This window comes from Hyla sarda, chromosome 5, assembly GCF_029499605.1.
Source record: "Hyla sarda isolate aHylSar1 chromosome 5, aHylSar1.hap1, whole genome shotgun sequence".
Taxonomy (NCBI): Eukaryota; Metazoa; Chordata; class Amphibia; order Anura; family Hylidae; genus Hyla; species Hyla sarda.
This window is the reverse complement of record NC_079193.1, coordinates 91813745-91837524: the sequence shown is the minus strand read 5'-3', so window position 1 is coordinate 91837524 and position 23780 is coordinate 91813745. Positions and strand designations below refer to the sequence as shown.

The following is a 23780-nucleotide window of genomic DNA, read 5'->3' as shown; positions in this document are numbered from 1 at the left end:
ATATATATATATAATATATATATATATATATATTTTTTTTTTAACAATATATTATCAATTGGGCATTAGGCAGTAATTACACATATTTTTCAAATGGCTTACATGCCCTGCATTATGGACATGCATATATGAACAACCATAAAAACATCAGCTCAGAGATCCTAGCTCAGAGACTAATCTTAAGTGACTACAATGGATCATCACTACTGGCGCTGAATTAAAGGAGTACTCCGGTGGAAAACTTTTTTTTTTTATTAATCAACTGGTGCCAGAAAATTCAACAGATTTGTAAATTACTTCTATTAAAAAAAAAAAATCTTAATCCTTCCAGTACTTATTAGCTGCTGAATACTACAGAGGAAATTATTTTCTTTTTGGAACACAATGCTTTCTGCTGACATCATGAGCACAGTGCTCTCTGCTGACATCTCTGTCCATTTTAGGAACTGTCCAGAGCAGCATATGTTTGCTATGGGGATTTTCTCCTACTCTGGACAGTTCTTAAAATGGACAGAGATGTCAGCAGAGAGCACTGTGCCAGTGATGTCAGCAGAGAGATCTGTGTTCCAAAAAGAAAATCATTTTCTCTGTAGTATTCAGCAGCTAATAAGTACTGGAAGGATTAAGATTTTTTTTAATAGAAGTAATTTACAAATCTGTTTACCTGTCTGGCACCAGTTGATTTAAAAAAAAAAAAAACAAACAAACAAAAAAAGTACCCCTTTAAAGACATAAAGACAATTTTAAAAGACCAGAGAATCTAATAATTAATAAAGGTCAATAGCATTAGATATCACTCCTTCCCAGGTCCTCGAGTTGTCTGCAAGTTAATAATGCCATTTAACTATTTCAAGTGATGTTTCAAACAAGAAATACGTTTCCGTCGTGCCCTAACATTTAATAGTCTATGATGGTGCAATGTGTCCATAGTTTCCAAAGCAACATTATTATCAATATAAGACCAAGATAGTAAAAGTCAGTGGATCTAACGATTTGACTTACCAGTCTTCTGGCACTGTACTATCCTCTCATAAACAGCATCCGCATTCTCAATTAGAGCCTTGCTGCTTTGGATTATCTGTGGATTAAGCGTTACATAATGTCAAATATAAAGCATAAAAATATACACCACATGCGTACAGATGATTGAAAGGTATTTTGTGAGGATTATTCCTTAGCAACAAAGGGGATGTCGGGAGGCATATTTTTAGCTTCTTTATGAATAATGGATATAGCTTTGTTCAAATAAAATGTTTACAAGTGGCATTCATCAATAGCCGTTTCTTGCCTTGGTGCTGTTTTTAAAGTTTTAAATAAAGCTTTGTGTGTTTATTCTCCTTCTGGTGCACACGAACCCACCAGAAAACATGTCTATCTAGCGGGTACACTTTATGCAGTAGGCTACAGTATAGATGAGGATTTTAACTGACCGTGAAGCTTTGGTAACTCTCCTTTTTGCTGCTCCAGAACGTGACGTGCAGACAAAATGTCTTGATTTACAGTAAGGGCTCATGCATGCAGATAATGGACGGGGAGGCATAGCATATCAATGAGGGAATGCAAAGTATATTGTACTGACCATATCTATGACTGTATTCTTCCCAGGGGGGAACATGGTCCAAGAAATAGCAAGCAATATGGAACAGTGTTCCCAGCAGTTATGTCCACAGGACAATATTGTTGTGCACATGGAGCCTAACACATCTGATAATATGTTACTATGCAGACATTTATAATATACATAAATATAATTTTATATATAATTATATATATATTATATATATATATATATATAGTAGTAGTAATATGCAGCACACCGGAATGTAATGCAAAGTGCTTTATTCCATGTAGTACAAAAGCGACGTTTCGCCGGCCTCACGCCAGCGTGAGGCCGGCGAAACGTCGCTTTTGTACTACATGGAATAAAGCACTTTGCATTACATTCCGGTGTGCTGCATATTACTACTACTATTACTAAGGAACCAGAGGACCGTGGCTCCAGCATGTGTGCACCCTGCCTACAGACCTTCATCTTTCTTGATGTACTGCTTATTTTTGGATTATATATATATATATATATATATATATATATATATATATATATATGTATATTGTTACCAAACATAAATTATAACAAATAAACATGTACTAGTCTTGAAATTTTTATAACTAACTGGAATTAATATAGGGGGGTGGGGTGGGGTGCCTAATAGAGATGAGCAAATTTACAGTGATTCGATTCGCCACGAACTTCTCGGCTCGGCGTTTGCTGACTTTGGCCTGCATAAATTAGTTCAGGTTTCAGGTGCTCCGGTGAGCTGGAGACTCTCTCCTAGGACTGTATCCACCTTTTCCAGCCCACCAGAGAACATGAAAGCTGAACTAATTTATGCAGGATAAAGTCATTAACTGCCGAGCCGAGAAGTTCGTGAAAAATCGAATTACTGTAAATTCGCTCATCTCTGGTGCCTAACTGAGGGTTACTGAAGAAAACCAGTAATGTGTGGAGACATATATTTGGGGAATCCTCGGGGAAAAAATGTATTCACCGGGTTCCCTCAATTTTTTACCAAGGATAGTGCCTATGCCTGGTATTTTGACTCATTCACTTAGCTAGGGCAGAAATGCTGCAGGCTTTGGTCCCTTTTTTCAGCCTTTATTGGCCAGTAAAACAACTCTAAAAAGTGCCAACAACACTGTGTATGAACATAGCTTTAAAATTCTTTAACCAAACAAATAGAAAAGGTTTCTAAACAGGGAAGTCATAACTTGGGTCAAATCATGAACAATGTCTTCTTCAGACATTTTGGCCTTTGTCTCTACCCAGATCTACAGATGTAGCAAACTTTGCATTTATCCTGGCACCTGCCATAATGCAGGTGTTACATAAAGGTGGTCTTATGTATTATGAGGAAAGAACATGCTTCATGCTAATCCAACAGTTAAAGGTCCCTCGATATCTTATCCCCTGTCCAATGGATAGGAAATAAGATGTCTGATCCTGGGGGTCCCACAGCTGGGACCCCCTGCAAACTCTGTGCAGCACCCATCGTTCATTTAGAATGCTGGGTGCCGGCGGCTGGGGTCGTGATGTCACGACCACGCCCTCGAGATGACACACCACGCCCCCTCAATGCAAGTCTATGGGAGGGGGCGTGGCGACCACGCCCCCTCCCATAGACTTGCATTGAGGGGGCGTGGTGTGACGTCATGAGAGAGCTTGGTCGTGACGTCATGACCCCAGCTCCAAGCATTCGGACTAAAAATGTTCCGAGCAATGGGGCAGCAGAGTACCCCTTTTAACCCAGTGCATCATACATTTGTAAAGGAGAGTATCTACATGACCACCATCTGTGCTATGTTGGGTTTTCCAAAGAGAGTCTATTGTAAATATACACTATAAAATGTCATATCAATTATCACTTTAGTTTTACACGGCTAAAAGACAATTAAACATTGTCCATAACTGTCCTTTTTGAAACCACAGTCATAAAATACCAACCCCCTAACAAAGGTTCTGGGGAGAAATACATAACGCATTCCTATGCCAAATCTGTATACTCTGGAAATGCCGACTATATTTTCCAGTGAATTCATTGCTTCTTTTACAAGCCAAAAGTCTTAATGGCTTATCTTTCCAGACATATTTCTACTGCACCTGATGCTCATTGCTGTCAAGTTTAATCCATGACATAAAGCCTCCTGCAGAAGCCGATTACAGATGTCTAGTGCCAAGAGGTGATCCAGGAAGAGGTATGCATAAGCCATACTACATGGTGGCATTAAAATCCTTTATGAAGATTGTAAAGGTGAGGATGCTATTGATAAGAAGAGTATTATTAAAGCAGGAGCGTATAGTATGAAGGGCAGTATACAGTGGATTCAGAAAGTTTACAGACCCTTTTTTCACATTTTGTTATGTTGCGGCCTTGTGTTTAACCCCTTAAGGACCCGGGCTTTTTCCGTTTTTTCATTTTCAATTTTTCCTCCTTAACTTTAAAAAATCATAACTCTTAAAAATTTTCACCTAAAATTATATGTAATGGCTTAATTTTTGCGTCACTAATTCTACTTTGTAATGACATTAGTCATTTTACCCAAAAATCTACGGTGAAACGGGAAAAAAAATCAATGTGCGACAAAATTGATGAAAAAACACTATTTTGTAAGTTTTGGGGGCTTCTATTTTTACGCAGTACATTTTTTGTCAAAAATGATACCTTATCTTTATTCTGTAGGTCCATACGGTTAAAATGATACCCTACATGTATAGGTTTGAATTTGTATCACTTCCGAAAAAAATCATGAATACATGCAGGAAAATTTATACGTTTAAAATGGTCATCTTTTGACCCCTATAACTTTTTTATTTTTCTGTGTTCAGGGCGCTTTGAGGGCTCATTTTTTGCGCCGTCATCTGAAGTTTTTAGCGGTACCATTTTTGTTCTGATCAGACTTTTTGATCACTTTTTATTCACTTTTTTGTGGTATAAAAAGTGATCAAAAATGCGCTATTTTGGACTTTGGAATTTTTTTGCGCGTACGCCATTGAACGAGCGGTTTAAAAAGCGGTATATTTTTATAAATCGGACATTTCCGCATGCGGCGATACCACATATGTTTATTTTTATTATTATTTACATAATGTTTTTTTTATTTTTGGAAATGCCGGGTGATTCAAACTTTTATTAGGGGAAGGGATAATTGAAATTGTAGGGGAAGGGATAATTGTAATTTTTTTACACTTTTCTTATGCAACATTATAGCTCCCATAAGGGGCTATAACATTGCATTTACTGATCTTTTACACTGATTGATCCATCTCCATAGGAATGGATCAATCAGTGTTTTCGGCGATTGAATGCTCAAGCCTGGATCTCAGGCTTGAAGCATTCATTCGGCGATCGGACAGCACAGGAGAAGGTAAGAAGACCTCCTCCTGTGCTACAGCTGTTCGGGATGCCGCGATTATACCGCGGCGATCCCGAACAGCTCCCTGAGCTAGCCGGGCACTTTTACTTTCGTTTTTAGCCGCGCGGCTCAGCTTTGAGCGCGCGGCTAAAGGGTTAATAGCGCGCGGCACAGCGATCAGTGCCGCGCGCTATTAGAGGCGGGTCCCGGCTTCACTATGACGCCGGGCCCGCCGCGATATGATGCGGGGTCACCGTGTGACCCCGCGTTATGTCGCAGGACCGGGACTCATGACGTATGCATACGTCATGGGTCCTTAAGAGGTTAAAGGGGTACTCCCGTGGAAAACTTTTTTTTTTTTTTTTTTTAAATCAACTGGTACCAGAAGGTTAAACAGATTTGTATATTACTTCTATTAAAAAAATCTTAATCCTTCCAGTACTTTTTAGGGGCTGTATACTAAAGAGAAATCCAAAATAGAAATGCATTTCCTCTGATGTCATGACCACAGTGCTCTCTGCTGACCTCTGCTGTCCATTTTAGGAACTGTCCAAATCCCCATAGCAAACATATGCTGCTCTGGACAGTTCCTAAAATAGACAGCAGAGGTCAGCAGAGAGCACTGTGGTAATGACATCAGAGGAAATGCATTTCTTTTTTGGGATTTCTCTTTAGTATACAGCCCCTAAAAAGTACTGGAAGGATTAAGATGTTTTAATAGAAGTGATTTAAACATCTGTTTAACTTTCTGGTACCAGTTGATTTAAAAAGTTTTCCACAGGAGTACCCCTTTAAACCTGAAAAACTATTTTCCATGTGTTTTTTTATGGGATACTTTGGGATTTTTGGGTATTAATAAACTTGATTTACTATACAATTAAAAATACTTTTAATCTCTGCCGACAAATGTCAAAGAGGTGTTCCCAAGCTCCCAATGCCTCTAGTCCCCCTCCATGAAATGCCTCCTGGGCCCCTTCTATCCCTCTTCCTACTTGACTGACAATCAACTGGAAACCTAGGGGGAGATTTATCAAAACATGTGTAGAGGAAGAGTGGTGCAGCTGCCCATAACAACCAATTGGATTGCTTCATTTATTTTTAAAGAGACCACTGAAAAATGAAGGAAGCGATCTGATTGGTTAGTGTGGGCAACTGCCCCACTCTTCCTCTACACAATTTTTGATGAATCTCACCTCAACTTTTTCCAAATCTTCTTCCTGCACTGTGCATACAAATTGTGTGCAGGTGTACGATTTGGAAACAGGGCTTGGCTTCCAGAGAATAAAAGTATGTGTCTATGTTATGGAAGCACAGACAGATATATGAATGGTACCATGTGTCTCCATCCCCTAACTGCTGTTTAACGGAATTCCTTTAACCCCTTAACGACGCATGACATACATGTACATCCTGGTGTGGTGGTACTTAACGCGCCAGGACGTACTTTTACGTCCTGTACATGACCGTGAGCACGGCAGTTCCCGCCTGATGATAGCAGCCAGGGACCCGCCGGCAATGGCTGACATCCCCGATCGCGCGGATGTCTGCCATTAACCCCTCAGATGCCGTGATCAATACAGATCACGGCATCTGTGGGAGTGCGGTCAGAAAAATGCATGATCAGATCTCCCGCTGCGCTGCTGCGGCAATCCAATCATCTTTAATGGAGGACAGAGGTCCCCTCACCTGCCTCCGTCCGTCTCTCGGCATCTTCTGCTCTGGTCTGAGATTGAGCAGACCAGAGCAGAAGATAGCCGATAACACTGATCAGTGCTATGTTATATGCATAGCACTGAACCGTATTAGCAATCAAATGATTGCTATAAATAGTCACCTATGGGGACTATTAAAGTGTAAAAATAAAAGAAAAAAAAGAAAAAATTAAAGTAAAAAAATTAGAAAAATCCCCTCCCCCAATAAAAATGTAAATTGTCCCTTTTTCCCAATTTTACCCCCAAAAAAGTGTCAATTTTTTTTAAGAAACATATTTTGTATAGCCGCGTGAGTAAATATCCAAACTATTAAAAATAATATTAATTATCCCGTACGGTGAATGGCGTGAGTGTAAAAAAAAAAAAATAATCCAAAATTGATGCTTTTTTATAACATTTTATTAAAAAAAATATTTGATACAAAATGTATTAAAAGTTTTATATATGCAAATAAGGTATAAAAAAATGTACAGATCACATCGCAAAAAAATTTACCCTTGTACCGCCACTTATATGCAAAGATTTAAAAGTTAAAGGTCAGCAAAATAGAGGGATTTGAAATGCACTAATTTGGTTTAAAAGTTTGCAAATTTTTTTTTAAGCGGTACAATAAATAGTAAAGTATGTAATCATGGGTATCATTTTAAATCGTACTGACACATAGAATAAAGAAAACATATCTATTTTACTGTAAAGTGTACAGCATGAAAACAAAACCTTCCAAAATTTGCAAAATTGCTGTTTTCTTTTAATTTCAATTTCCCCACACAAATAGTATTTTTTTTGGTTGTGCCATACATTTTATGGTAAAATTAGTGATGTCACTACAAAGGATAACTGGTCATGCAAAAAACAAGCCCTAATACTAGTCTCTGGATGAAAATATAAGAGAGTTATGATTTTTAGAAGGCAAGGAAGAAAAAACTAAAACGTAAAAATAAAATTATCCTTAAAGGGGTACTCTGGTGCTTAGACATCTTATCCCCTATCCAAAGGATAGGGGATAAGATGCTGGATCGCGGGGGTCCCGCCGCTGGGGACCCCCGTGATCTTGCACGCCGCACCCCGTTAGAATCAGTCCCCGGAGTGCGTTCGCTCCGGGTCTGATAACTGTCGATCACGGGGACGGAGGATTGTGATGTCACAGCTCCACCCCGTGTGCTGTCACGCCCCCTCCCATAGGCTTGCATTGAGGGGGCGGAGCGTGACATCACACGGGGGCGGAGCCGTGACGTCACAATGCTCCGTCCCCGTGATCGACAGTAATCAGACCTGGAGCGAACGCACTCCGGGGACTGATTCTAACGGGGTGCGGCGTGCAAGATCACGGGGGTCCCCAGCGGCGGGACCCCCGCGATCCAGCCGCTGGGGACCCCCGTGATCTTGCACGCCGCACCCCGTTAGAATCAGTCCCCGGAGTGCGTTCGCTCCGGGTCTGATTACTGTCGATCACGGGGACGGAGCATTGTGATGTCACAGCTCCACCCCGTGTGCTGTCACGCCCCCTCCCATAGGCTTGCATTGAGGGGACGGAGCGTGACATCACACGGGGGCGGAGCCGTGACGTCACAATGCTCCGTCCCCGTGATCGACAGTAATCAGACCCGGAGTGAACATGCTCCGGGGACTGATTCTAACATGGTGCGGTGTGCAAGTTCACAAGGGTCCCCAGCGACGGGACCCCACGATCAGGCATCTTATCCCCTATGACACTGATACTTACCAGTCCCCCCTCTGTTTCCTCTGCACAAGGGGTGTTTCCAAGCTCCCTGTGCACTGTGCCGTCCGTCTGGCATCTTCCTATAAATGCTTCCTCCCCTATGCTGAGGAATTAATAGGTAGCTGCTGGCCGACATCACCATGCACAAAGAGATTTGGAAATGCCCCCTGTGCACCAAACAGGTCATTTTCATGTACTGAAAAACCATGATTTTGGTGGGACGGGGCACAGAGCAGACAGCCTACAAATATCCCATGAAACTACCAGTATTAGCAATTTACATCATAAAACAACAATAATAATGAATTACTTCCTATTGGTAACAATGTATGGAGCCATTCAAGAATGCCAAGTGCACAGTGAGTAATAGATCTGTCCTTGAAAATACTCTGCCAAAACGTCTTCAGTACAAAAAAAAAAAGAAAAAGCTTTAGCAGTGCCCACGCTGCAACCTTGAAAGCTGCCGAACATTATGAGCACTAAGAGATAAAGCTATATGAAGTAGATGCTCTTCTCTGACATTTTGCACACAAAACACTGTGTAAACACATTTCTCTATGATTTTTAAACTATTAAAGCTCATATTTTCCCATGATGCAAACTATTAAGTCATTCACAGCCCACTTATACTTTTAAAGGTATGTGGGTGTATGGTTAACCACATTGACTTAAACAAGAAATTCCTCATTTGCATAAATGACGCTGTAATGGCATATTTAGATTTGTTGACTTGCTATTGTCATGTACAGGTTACATATAAGATGTCGTTAGATCACGTAATGAGAACAAGGCTTTACAGCTTAGCGATGCAAAAATCAACAGTACAAGGCTGCTATACAGGCCTAGAGATTCTCTAAGAATAATAGGGTTCAGAAGTGCACATTTCCGAAATCCAAGCCCCGCTTTACAAGTTCTTCAATGTTGGGCACAATATGTTAGATGCTTCGATAGTATTTTTTAGCAGACCTGTTGTTTTCATAGAATATTATAGAAGTTATTACTCCAAAAAGGACTTATCAAGCAGTCAGATGGTTATACTTTATATAGTAATCTAAGAATATTTTACCCTAAAAACAATGTATCCCAACATGTGGCCCTTCAGCAGTTGAAAAACTAGGACTTTTAGTACAGCTGGAGGGTCACAGGTTCAACAAAGATCTAAAAAATACAGTTTAAAGGAGTAGTCCAGTGGTGACTCAGTGGTGAACAACTTATCCCCTATCTTAAGGATAGGGGATAAGTTGCAGATCGCGGGGGGTCCGACCGCTGGGGCCCCCTGCGATCTCCTGTACGGAGCCCCGAGAGCCCGCGGGAAGGGGGCGTGTCGACCTCCGCACGAAGCGGCGGCCGACACGCCCCCTCAATACAACTCTATGGCAGAGCCGAAGCGCTGCCTTCAGCAATCTCCGGCTCTTCCATAGAGATGTATTGAGGGGCGTGTGGGCCGCCGCTTCGTGCGGGGGTCGACACCCGCTATCTGGCCGGAGAGCCGGGGTCCTGTACAGAGAGATCGCAGGGGGCCCCAGCAGTTGGACCCCCCGCGATCTCAAACTTATCCCCTATCCTTAGGATAGGGGATAAGTTTTTCACCACTGGACTACCCCTTTAACCATGCATAGTATAGAAAGGGAGAAAGAATAAAAAATATACATGCTAACAAACAAATATTTGTTTGTATGTGCTAATAAGTAAAGTAATGGATAAAGTTTTAATAAAAAGCAAAAAAAAAAAAGAACAAAAAAACAACAACAATGTTATATAAAACAATATAACATCAAGAGATGAGACTAATTTAATGATTAAAAAAATGACAGATCATCTGTACATTGTAGGTTGTACTAGATTTACAAAGTTTTATATTATAGCCAAAAGACACATGCCTAATGTAAAAACAGTCACAGTTGTTATATACATCTCCGAATGCTAAGATAAGCTCCCTCCAATTACATTTTTTCCCATAGATGGCTATATCTGTGCTATACACCAGTAGTTCTAGACATACAGTTGGGGGCATAATGGAAATGTAGTATGTCTTCTCTTTTATTGTATTTGCCGGTTATTGTCACAAAATTGCGAAATCTAAATGTAATTCTCTTGAAGAAGTAGAGATTTTTAGGATTTTTGCATTTTAGACACTAACCAAAGAACATTTTCACTTCCACAAATTCACTTTTGTTTCAGCCAACACAGCACATAACTATCATACATACTGTATCTGCAGGAAAAATAAAATTCTGATCTACGTATCTCTATTCTTGAGTGCACACAGAATTAAATGAAGTCTGTCAGGAGATTTATGCTGTCTGAACTATGCGCAGCATTAAAAGGGTATTCTAGGAAAAAATTATTTTTTTAGATCAACTGGCTCCAGAAAGTTAAACAGATTTGTACATTACTTCTATTAAAAAATCTTAATTCTTCCAATAATTATTAGCTGCTGAAGTTGAGTTGTTCTTTTCTGCCTGATAGCAGTGCTCTCTGCTGACATATCTGCTTGTCTCGGGAACTGCACAGAGTAGAAGAGGTTTGCTATGGGGTTTTGCTTCTACTCAGGACGGTTTCTGAGACAGATGTCATCAGAGAGCACTTAGACAGAAAAGAACAACTCAACTACAGCAGCTCATACGTACTGAAAGGATAAAAAAAAAATTAATAGAAGTCATTTACAAATCTGTTTAACTTTCTGGAACCAGTTGATATATATAAAAAAAGAAAAGTTTTTTTCTGGGATAACCCCTTTAAATACTGAGAGGTAAATGCACACCATTTTTGATGTACATGGTCAGAATTAGGTACGCAGTAAAAAAAAAATTTGCTGCATCTGGCAGGTACGCTTTAACCTTGCACACAATAAAATAACTTGGTGACTGGAACAGATTAAAGGGGTACTCCGGCACTTAGACATCTTATCCCCTATCCAAAAGATAGGGGATAAGATGCCTGATCGCGGGGGTCCCGGCGCTGGGGACCCCCGTGATCTTGCACGCAGCACCCCAGTTAAAATCAGCTGTCACGCCCCCTCCCATAGGCTTGCATTGAGGGGCGGAGCGTAATGTCACACAGGGCGGAGGCATGACGTCACACGCCGCCTGCCCCGTGGTCGCCGGTAATCAGACCCGGAGCGAACATGCTCCGGGGACTGATTTTAACTGGAGTGCCGCGTACAAGATCACGGGGGTCCCCAGCAGCGGGACCTCCACGATCAGGCATCTTATCCCCTATCCTTTGGATAGGGGATAAGATGTCTAAGCGACGGGGTACCCCTTTAAAGACTACATGTCATCAAACCATATTTTCTAAACTAACTCAGACTATATTCCCTAACTACTCCTAACACCCTTCCTGCCCTTAAAAAAAAATTTCCGAGCTTTAAAAAAGCTGTGTATCACACCTTTCCCCTTGCTCACATTGTGTGCGCTACTGGCAGGAGAAAGTGGGTGTTCCCCAGCTGATGTGACGTAACTGAAGCCCGTGAGAGCTGTGCCTCGCCATGCCCTGCACTTCCTGAGTTTGGTCTCCTGCCAAGCCGGGAGGAGACCAAACTAACTGTTTGACTTGCGGCAGGGAACAGAACAGAGCCACCTAGTGGCCATTTTTTTTTCAATCACAAACAGCAAGTAAATTGCAAAGTGTCTTATAATTACATAAGGAACAATATATTAAATGTTTAGTTTGGTGACAGGTACTCTTTAAATAGGTGTCACTGTGCTATCAAAGTATTATTGAGATTTGGTGGATCACCATCCACAACATATAACTTATAGGTGGAGGCTCTCTAGGAAACTCTTCTACCATCAGTGGATAACCATCCTCATGAATTCAGTATGTGGGGGCTTACAAAGCTTCTCCAACAACAGCAACAGTGTAACACTAAGTTTAAAACACAAACGTTCATGTTTTATTCTGAAACAGTTTAGTAAATAGAGCTGGGACATGGGGTGAAGGTCTATCTGGGTGGTCTCCCTACCTTTTCCCCACCTGGCTCAGCTTGACAAGTTTATACACACCTAGTAAGAGGCGGGATTTCCATGCCCAGGGCCTTCATCTAGTGGCCATAAATAGATAACACTTTTAAAGGGGTATTCCGGGCAAAAACTTCTTATCCCCTATCAAAAGGATAGGGGATAAGATGTCTGATCGCGGGGGGCCCGCCGCTGGGACCCCCTGCAATCTCCCTGCAGCAGCCCGCATTCTATGCGTAGCTGCGTCTGAAGTTTCGGAAACCTCCTGGCTTCCAAGACGGGGATGTGATGTCACACCACGCCCCCTCCATTCATGTTTATGGGAGGGGCGTTGTGGCCGTTATGCCCCCTCCCATAGAAATGAATGGAGGGGGCGTGGCGTGACGTCACATCCCCGTCTCGGAAACTCGGAGGTTTCCGAAACTTCAGACGCAGCTATGCATAGAATGCGGGCAGCGGCAGGGAGACCGCGGGGGGTCCCAGCGATCAGACATCTTATCCATCCCCTATCCTTTTGATAGGGGATAAGCTGTTTTTGCTCGGAATACCCCTTTAAGGTATAAATAAAGGTACCCATACACAAGTAATAGCTGTTGGACAAACAAACAGTTCCCTCTTCCTTCCCCCCCATACACAAGAATTTTCAGATTGGTTAAGAGTTCATGTATTCTGAATGGAGAGAGGACGGGTAAGCTGCTGACTTTTTATTGGATCGGGTAGTTGAAATACAACATGACCTAGCTTTCTCTCAGGAACATTATATGTTGTAAGAGAGTCAGAAAACCTCCATACACATAAGACAGTCAGCTATTCCTGCCATAACTGGCAATTTTGATACCATTTTTCCTCAATCATTTTCTGATTAATCAAACTTATGGCACAAGAAGATGAACATGGGCTCAAAGTCAATGAAACACATAAGAAGAGAAGAGAGAGATAGATTAGTAACAGCAGCTTGTTAGGACTTTCCAGGAAGCATCAACATTTTTTATTTACTGCAAATAAAAGGAACCAGAAAGTAAGTACAAAATGGTAATGAAACTGCAGCATGTTAGGTTAGCTTTTACTTTTGCTAACCAAATCTGATCTGTAATTTAGAAATTTCTATCTATTGAAAAAAATTGGGAAAGGAATATCCAGCACATGGTTAATTCTGGGTTGACATGAAAGCAAAGCTTACTCTTCATTTACAACAATTATGCAAAAGAGAATGCTAATGTACGTCTGCAATTACTGGCACAAATGACAAAAACATTTCCATTCATATATTACTGATCACTGAAAGAGAACAGTTTAGAATTTTTCTTTTAGCCGATGAACATAACACGACTCATGGAAATTAACGTTCATTACAAATACATATACATACATATATATATTGAAGTTGTGAGTCGACCGAATGCTGCCGTAATTGCCCACTGGCCCCTGTTTTGCTTATCAAGCACAGGTAGGATTAGCGTAGGTCCCGCGCCAATTTGAGAAACCTTGGCGTTGGTGTGCGGGCTCTGGTGTGTCCTTCATATAAGGATACACTGGCGAATGTCTCAATTTTAACATCAGTGTTGAGGGATAGTCAATGTCATTCCTGTATTGCCTTATTCTTATTGCTACACATCCACATTGTTTATCTGGTGTAGGATTCTATTGTGGCAATTGTAGTCCGCTGCAGGCATCCTCCATTGTATGCATTTTTATGCTGGGGATCGCCCCTAGCAACGGACTACAAGGGCAGGATCTGCTCCCCCAGTATAAATGCACAACCGCATTTGGGGTTGAGCACCTCCAGCCATTTGAGACCACGTTTTTTGTTGTTTGTTTATATATATATATATATATATATATATATATATTTATATACACATATATATATATATATATATATATATATACACATGGATATGGATAAGCTCACTGAGGGATCTGGTTACAGATGCCACATAAATGTATTGAAAGGGGAGAGGCAGAGGCTATTGAGAGGCAGAAAAATACTTAGAGACTTCGCTAAAACTTTGGTAAGTGTAATATTGTACCAAAGCATTTGATTGACAGCTTACAGTCTTCAGTACTACTAAATATAGGGGTGTATGTGTGGCCATTGCATGGGGAACATCGTATATAATGGTTTAAATATAGTACTACTTTTAATGTGCACACACAACAGTTTATCCTAAAAAAAAACTATTATTTGAAGGTTCAGGTATGTTTTAAAACAGTTCTCCCATCTCCATCAGTTATACCATATCTACATGACAGGGGATAACAAGCTGATAAGGTCCAACCACTGCATTGTAGACTAGGCATGTGCAGTACGCTCCATTCATTCAGGAAGATTTTAATTTACCTTTGTTCTCGTGAATGGTGGGGGTCCCAACGGTCAGACTCCCATCGATCAGCTTCTTATCGATATCCTGTGGATATGGTGTAACTTTTGGATATGGAAATACCCCTTTTTATCAGTCAATAGATGCTGGGCTTATTGGTGAACATTAGCTAGGCTAATACTCATGTCTAGAACAATTTATCCTGAGCTGATGGGGCAGTGTTGTGAGTAATAAACAAAGACCAAAGGGTGGAGTTGTTCATGTTATTAAAAGAAATGCTTGTAAGTAGGTGGCAGTGGCTTACCAACAAATCTTTAAAATATATGCCCACAATGTCCTCAAATTAGATTAATGGCCCATTAATAAGGCTCCTATGTAAGTCACAGAGATTGTCCAATAAAGGTGAGACCGGTCCTATTTTCTTGCACAGGTTTATCTGTATTACAGAATATTGAAATGAGGCAAGCAGATGCATGGCCTGCAGGCCAGCATGCCGTGGACCCACTTTGGTCATTGTCACACAGCCCACTCTCTGAATACATGTCTCTGGTACATTAGCATTATATTCTTGCCACATTTCCAACTGTTGAAAACATTATGTTACCAACCAGTTTATGTAGTAGAGGGTTAGTTGGAAAGTGCATTTAAGGTGAAATTATGATTTAAAACCTCACTCTTTACAGGCACAATTATAATTCTATCCACCCCGTCAGTCTTATCATTGCATCTATCTAACAGTCAGTCTGCCTATCACCCAATTCATTTATTAATATTCTACCTCTACAGTTTTCTGCATATAGTTATCCTACACTTTATCGAGAATAAAAAATAAGACTAGCAAAAAAAAAAACCCGACGACTTCCGGTATCGGCGCTGCCATGCACAGATGCAGCTGAAAGAGCTCCCGCTCCTCTCGGCCCCTAACGCTTTTCTCTCACCGGCACCTGCTCACCCCAACGGCCTCACAGCTCGGGTACCTGCTCCTAGGCCCTGCCGATCTGTATGGAGCGATATTTGCTCCACAGCTGCCAGAAATCCCCGGGCCAGCACGGTGATCGCCCGGCCTCCTCCCAGCGCTTGGCGGCAACACAGCGTTGTCACGCTGCAAAAGCGAAAGCAACCAGCCAGTCCTCTCATCCCTCCTCCTGGCTTCCGGTGGGATCGCACCCTGACCTACCTGAGAGAACTCTTGGGACATGTCCAGCATCTCCACAGCAGCAGGTGGACTCTGTAATTGCGGGGCCTCCCCCCTCCACAGTCCTCCCTGAATCTTTTGGTGCTAAGATGGCGGCGGAAGGGTCTCTAATCCCCTCTCATGTCCAGTCCCCCTACACTCCTGGGGACTCGCATGCGCCACCTCAGTTCAGTATGCCACTCTGCCAGCTTCTGCCAGAGGGCCACCCTGAGGGAGCACCTACAGTTTTCTCAGCTCAAGGGGGTCAGCCTTTCTTTGATTTTAAGACTCTGGCTGCTCAAGTGATGGCCCAGATAGTGCCAGACTTACAGAGGACACTGGAAGCAACATTGCAATCTTCCTTTGGCAGACTTCGGTCTGACCCTGCTCACACAACAGCTACAGTAGCGGAGGTCCAGAATGATTTTAAGAAACTTGAAAGGGGGCACGCTGATATGTCTGCTCATGTCTCTGATCTCCAGCAGGAGAATGCCAGCCTTTGGGCTAAACTAGATGACCTGGAGAACCGCTACTCGGACCCGGAATAACCTGCGCATAGTGGGGCTCTCTGAACAGGTCAAGGCATTTGATCTCCAGCTTATTTGTGAGAAGAAACTTTCTGACGCCTTGGGCCTAGACCACACCATGAGACCCTCCCCATCTTCACAACAAAACCGGCCCTGCCAAGTCATCTTTAAACTTTTGGATTATAATGACCGTCAGGCCATACTGTGGGCTTTCCGGAGACGCACCACTCCTCTAGTGATCCGGGACTGTCAGGTCTTGCTATTTGAGGACTTTTCAGCACCAGTGGCAAAGAGGAGCAGAGCTTTCAGTGGGGTGTGCTTTGAACTGTTCAGGCACAAGACTTAATTTCAACTTCAATACCCTGCTATTCTACATATCTTCCATGATGATGGCACTTCCTCTGTATGCAACAGTCCATCTGCTCTGACCGCATGAGAGGGAGCCCACGTCGCTCTCAAGAGGACCCTTCCACCTTCTCTCCCCGATGTTCCAGTTCCCAATGTGAGGTCTACTGATTTCTTATTACCACCTTGAAGTTTCCTGATGGACTGTGCCCTGTGGGGTGTTCTGCTTCCTGGAACACAATGGTGATATCTGCCATTTACCTCATGTAGCTGCCGTTATTGTGCCTTTGAAAATGGCAGCCTTCTCCGGGTGACTGGGCAGGGGGATGGGGGTACTTTAATGTTTTTTTTTTGTCTTTAAGGGGATTTATTTTGTTTAATGTGGGCCATTCCATTATGTCCTCTTGCCCGGGACCCTATGTTGAATAGCCATGATATTGTTGCTCTTCATCTCAGCTTCAGGGCCCTGGGATTCTTTGTATGGTGGGAGGGCCTGTTTCCCTATGTACCTGTATTCCACGTGGGGAGTGTTTATAAAGAGCCTTCTGGGGGGTTCCATGTTGCCCCTTTTTTCTCCTGCTATACGCCGGGAGGCTGCGCTCTCTGTGCCGGCAGAAAAAAGAGAAGTCCCTAACACGGTGTAGGCCACTTCTATAGTGTCCGTGTACACAGAGTGTTTATTATACGGTTTATTGTTGCATTTGTGTTTTGCATCTCTAGTTACGGACCCTAATTGGTGGGGTCTAGTACCTGGGTTTTTACGGTGCTGTCTGGTCCACTAGATTCCCTCTCCCGACCCCAATAGTGTGAGTGTTTATGTGGGTGTGTGTTTGTCGTCCCTCCCTCCTCTCATCTCTTTTTCTTTCTTTTCTCTTCTCTATCTCCCTCTCGTTTCCTTTTCTCTGGAGCCATGCATTTGAACTCTTGGAATGTCAAGGGCCTCCGCTCTCCTAATAAGCGAATGCAAATCCTATGTCACCTGAAAAAGACTACACCCAGGTGACATTATGCTCCAGGAGACTCATCTAGCCGCTGAAGATCTGACCCACATGTCCAAACTCTGGGTAGGTCCTGTTATCGGGGCACCGGCGGTAGGGGGGCAAGGCTTAATTTTTATACACAAAAAATTTGGGCGTATAGTGGTAGCCCAGGAGGTTGATAACGAAGGTCGATGGGTGTGGGTACACTTATGTTATGAGGGCCAAGATTATAGCCTGTATAATTGTTATGCTCCTCATGGGGATAACAAGCCATTTTTTCAGTCATTGGAGACTATGATTTTAGCTGATACTAATCCCTACAAGGTGGTGGGTGGTGACATGAACGCTGTAGCGGTCACGATAGAGGATAGGAAGGAGGGGTCTGCAGACCGTACACATACTAGACCTAGTGATAAGGTGTTCACCAATTTTCTAGAGTCCTCTGATCTCCAAGACCCTTGGCGATTGACGCACCCAGATAGCAGAGATTTTACCCACTTTTCTCAGTCATTCTTCCTGGTTCCGCATAGATTATATCACTGTCCTCTGATCACCGAGATGCTCTTAATGCGGATTTCACTGAAGACGAAGTTCGCGGGACCATTAAAGGTCTCCATAATGCGAAAGCGCCGGGCCCTGATGGTTTCTCCGGTGAATATTATAAGGTCTTGATTGATCAAGTGACGCCCCCATTAACGTCTTACTTCAACCATCTTCTGCAAATCTGGCTCTGTGGCTTTGCACTCAAACACAGCCATCATTAAGCTCCTTCTAAAGCCCGGCAATGATCCCCTCCTGCCCCAATCTTACCGTCCCATACCCCTTACTAAGCAAGACCTTAAAGGGGTTATCCAGCATAAGGTGATTTTAGTACATACCTGGCAGACAGTAATGGACATGCTTAGGAAGGATTTGCGCTTGTCTTGGGGCTAAATGGCTATGTTGTGAGATTACCATAACACTGTGGCTAACTGTTTGCGAACTAGTATTTCCTGATTGACTTTTCTTTTTTTTGCTACAAATCCCACAATGCCATCTTCCTCCCTCCCACACATCAGCCACCCCACCCATTGAAACATAAATCAGCTGCATCCATTCAAATCAGTGTGGTTTTCAATCAGGGTGCCTCCAGCTGTTGCATTAGTTGCAGATTGATCCCTCCACCCATTGAAGCAGACAGGCTCCCTGTCATCAGCTGACTAGTGAGTCAGGTCTTAGCCGCATTGCAACCTGGGAAAAATCTGAGACAACAGTAATTTTGTATGCTGGTAAAAATAAATAGTGGGGTGAAAATCACAGAAGAATTGTGAGAAAACCCGTCACATACAGGTACAGACACTATATTATGAACTACACTAACTTTACAGCCCCTGTAGCATAGTCAAATAAAAAAAATCCTGGAATATCCCTTTAAGCTAGTGTCTAAAATGCTTTGTCTAAAATGCTTGCTGATCGCCTCAGTGTGTTTCTGTCCTCGTTGATAGGTCCTTCCCAGGTAGGCTTTGTATACAATTGATCAGCAGTGTCTAAGGTTAACTGTCCTGGATAGGGTGCAGCACCGTCCCGAGCCTGGGGAACAACCACTGTTACTGGCACTTGACGCCAAAAAGGTATTTGATAATGTCAGGTGGGACTGGCTCGGGATGGTGTTGCCCAAGGTAGGAATTACTGGTCCTTTCCGTACATTTTTAGGGGGACTTTATGCTTCCCCCAGGCACAAATTCACACTTTAGGCATATTGTCTCCCCCCTTCCCTCTTTTTAAAGCGACGTGACAGGGATGACCCTGTCCCCTCTATTATTCAATCTGGCCCTAGAACCTCTGACCCGTCATCTGGAGGACTCTGATTTGTATCAGAGCATTGCAATCCAGTGCAAAACGGTAAAATGTACCCTTTTCGCGGAGGATGTTTTGATATTCCTAGCCAATCCGAGTGCCAATTATGCCCCCCTGATGTCCACTTTAGCTCATTTTGGTACCTTTTCTGGGTATAAAATCAATCAACTAAAAGTGAACTACTCCTTCTGGGACCCTCTAAGGTCTACCTCTTACTGGAATACCCTGGGCATACCCGGGGATCTTGTCAAGCCCCATATCCTTTACTTAAGTATAAAAATTGGTAGAGACCCCTCTTCCCTCTACACCTTGAATTATTCCCCTTTGTTCAAGCAGATCCAGGATGAGCTTTGTCGCTGGCATCATTTACCAATCTCTTTCCTAGGCATATGTCATTTGATCAAAATGATCAGCTTTCCTCTACTCTTATACCAGCTACAAACACTGGCTGTTTTATTGAAACATAAGGATGTGACTACTCTAAACTCAGCCTTCACACGCTTTATATGGGCGGGTAAGCGCCTGCGAATTGCCCTACAAAAACTGATGCTTAGCAGGGCTTATGGCGGTGTGGGTTTTCCCAACCTCCGTAGCTATAACCTCTCATGTCTCTTTGTACATGTCATGGACTGGCCTCATGAGTCTAGTTTTCATTCCAACTATTCTCTGGATGCGGATCTCACTTCTTGGCATTTGGTATCCTGTCTCCATACCCGCATCCCATGCCTTCGCACCCATATAAAACATTCGATAGTAATTAGGGACACTATCTTAACGTGGAAAGCTGTTCGTAGGGCCTATGATCTACCTTTTCTGCTATCTGGGCGTCTCAATCTCTGGTGTCATTTGGAATTTCTCCAGGGCAGAGAGAACAGCTTGTTTGAGGTTTGGCATAGCAAGGGGATGCATGCCGAGGAAAGACGTTGGCTCTGCCCGCAGGAAATTTTAACTAACTTCTCTCTGCCGCCTTCTCATTTTCTCCAAGTGTCTTAACTTCTCTCTTTTTGCACTTCTCGGCTCAGGAACACGTCCTCCGAATTGTTTTCCTCATCTTTTGAAGACATGGTGGGTCCACAAACTAGGAAGGCATCTATTTTGGCTTTGTATAGATGCTTTAATGATTGTCTCCAAACATACACATTTTACTAAATGGGAGTCAATTCCTCAGGATCCTGACGTACGCGAACGGATATTGGAGGGTTGGTCAAAAGTGAGAGCTAATGTCATCAATGAGCACTGGCGAGAAACGTTTTTTAAGCTAATGCACTTTGGCTACTTGGGCTTAAATATCCCGACTACCTCTGCATTAGCGGACAGACTTACTGCCTGTCCAAGATACAATACACCTGACACAAATTTTTATCATGGCATTTGGTCCTGTTCCAAGTCGCAGAGCTTTTGGGGGGATGTTGTAGACTATATAGCTAAGTATTGGACCGTTCGGGTTCCATTGACTCCTCAGACACTTCTATTCCAGTCTGTTGATCTTTCTGTTGCAGAGGAGGTGGGTCTATGATTTAACCCAAAATTCCTCCACGTCATTCTCCTGGTGGCCACGCGCATAATTACGTGTGACTGGATAAAGACTACCATGACGGTCATAGCCGATGTGGTAGAATAACTTAAGACTTTCTTGGAGGTGGACAGACTGGACACAGAAAGACACAGAGAGCGAAATACTTTCCTGTTTTCTCACTATACCAGAACCCAAATTGATGCCATAGTGTTACCTTTCCGTCACACTGAATGGTACTCCCTGGGATCCCTTAGTAATACCCTTGGTCCTCTTCGTCTCTCAGCTGGTCTGGAGTGAGCTTCTTGGGGTTTTAAATGTGTATGGAGGTCTTCTTTCTTCTTCCTTTTCTTTGTCTTTCCTGGCCCCCTCCTCCCCCCCCCCCCCCCTCTCCCTCCTTTTCGTTTATGTGCTGTTTTGTTTTATTTTGTTCTACTTGCCTTTCTGTTTGTGTGCAAGTTTGTTGGCTTTGTGTTGTCAGAGTGCATGGCTGGTTGGATGCTCTGGAGAGGTTGATATCAAAGTCATTTTTTACCTCTCTATTATGGCCCAGTTATTGTGTGTTTTACTTTCTAGACTGTGTGGGTACTGCACTACTCATGTATGTTACACCTGTGCATTGTAGTTAAACATATTTTTATTGCTGTTCTTTCTAAAATTGAAAAAAAAACAATAAACAGAGTTTACAAAAAAAATAAAAAAACACACAGCAGAGCCTTGAATAATTGAATAATCGTCTTCAAAATGCTGCTCATTGCTCCTTTGATAATGTGTCAGATACAATGTTACATTTTTTCAAGCTGTCTCCAAAGTTCACACGATACTGAGACATATTTGTTGTACACTTCAAGTTACACCCAGCAGTTCTGTTTCCAATCCACATCCATCCGCTAGTATTTTTCTTTCTTTTAACAAGGCAGGAGAGGTCAATTACACTTCATTATAAATTGACTTAGCCTGTCTAAAGCATAACCTCAGCCATTCTGTAATGAGGTTATTATTGATCTTTGCCTTGTTAGTAGATTCTCTTATTGTACACTGCCTTACAAGATAGTATTAAAAGCACCTTTCCCATCGGCTGGAATCAGTTCTCTATACAGTGATATATATGAGTGACAGATAGATTTCAATCAGCCAAACATTAAAGGGGCTTTCCAGGCAGGGAGTTTATTTGTAAATGCCTCAGGTGTGTTGAAAATAAAAAGACAGCATACTCACCTGTCCCTATGCCCTGCCGCTGCCATCTGACAGGTCCCTGCTCCCCTCTTCTACTTCTACATTTTATTGGACAGAAGATTCCTTTTAAACCAGAAATGTATCAATATCATGCATAAAAAAATATATTTTAGAGAAATTTTGAGTTCTTGAAGTCAATCACTGAAGCTGCACCACTGGGGACGTCCTGTTTCGGTGGGGTGTACCATACAAGTTGACAATAGGTACATGAGCATCGGAACTGGACCGGGAAGGTGACCTGGTCTAAGGAATCGCATTTTCTTCTTTATCATGTGGAGGCCATATGTCTGTGTGAAGCTTACCTGAGGAAGAGATGGCATCAGGAGGCACTATGGCAGAAAAACAAACCAATGAAGGGAATGTGGTGCTCTGGACATTGTTCTGCTGCAAAACTTTGGGTCCTGCCATTCATGCGGATGTTACTTTAACATGCACCAAATACCTAAACACTGTTACAGACCAAATTGATGGTACTGATTTTCCCTAATAGTATTGGCCTCTCTCAGCAGTATAAAGTTATAATGCCACCGTAAAATAAAATTTCAAGAATGATTTGAGAAACAAGACAAAACGTTTGTGGTATTGACTTGGCCTCGTAATTCAACAGATATTAACCAGACTGAACATCCGTGGGATATGCTGGAAAGTCTGAACCATAGAGGTTTTACCTGGCAACCTACAACATTTTAAAGGCTCTGCTGGATATGTCCTGGTGCCAGATACCATATGACACTTCACACACCTTGGTTGATCAGTTTTTTTTTTTTGGTGACATAATCTTCAGTAAATAGTTTTGTCCATCAGAACATTTACAGTCCCACTATAAAATAAGCTAGCATATTCACATGCTATCATTATTCCATCAGCAAGCAATGAACTGTATTTTCTTTTCAAATTTGTCATTACCTAAAGCAGTTTTAGTAATCTTATCTAAAAGCAAACACAAATAAGCAAATACTAAACTAACTACTAGGAATATAAGTTTTAAGTGCAGGTTTAAAAGGCCACACTGTTGTTTAAGTAGACTTCCCAACAATGCCTTTTATAAAAGCAGTTTTGCCCAGAACTCCCATCAGAAATCCATTTTTTGCATGTTAAATCCATAAACTTAATTTCTGCTGCAGAAATGTCAGCAACAAATCTGCAGAAAATAAGTTTATGGAATCACAGTTTGTAAAGATATAAAGTACATATATCCATCCAGTTCAGCCTATCATCAAGATAAACACCTTCATGAATTCTTAGGAATACTTTTTTCTAACTAAATAATGTCAGTCAGAATAATTCTCTGGATGTGTTATTTCAAGTGATCTAGTAACACTCCGCAACACACCCAGGACCATAAAAAACCAACACTTAAACACAGGAGTTTAGACAAATAGAATGTATCAGCCAAATGTTAACCCCCTGCTGATCACTACAAGGGGGAAACATAGTCCTTTGTGTCACGAACCTACAAAAGTGGGTGGTAGGGTTATCTATAAAATCACTATGGGGGGGGGGGGGGGGAGATTAATCAAAACCTGTGCAGAGAAAAACTTGA

At 42.3% G+C, this 23780-nt stretch overlaps 1 protein-coding gene across 3 annotated transcripts in view; it reads right to left on the bottom strand.

Annotated features, from left to right (window-relative positions):
- Positions 1-23780, bottom strand: part of PLCL2 (phospholipase C like 2) — a 208145-nt gene that overhangs the window by 45739 nt on the left and 138626 nt on the right. For all 3 annotated transcript variants that reach the window (XM_056519927.1, XM_056519928.1, XM_056519929.1), the window contains exon 5: positions 1003-1078. In XM_056519927.1, coding sequence (XP_056375902.1) covers positions 1003-1078 — 76 coding nt within the window. The remainder of the gene's footprint in view (positions 1-1002; positions 1079-23780) is intronic.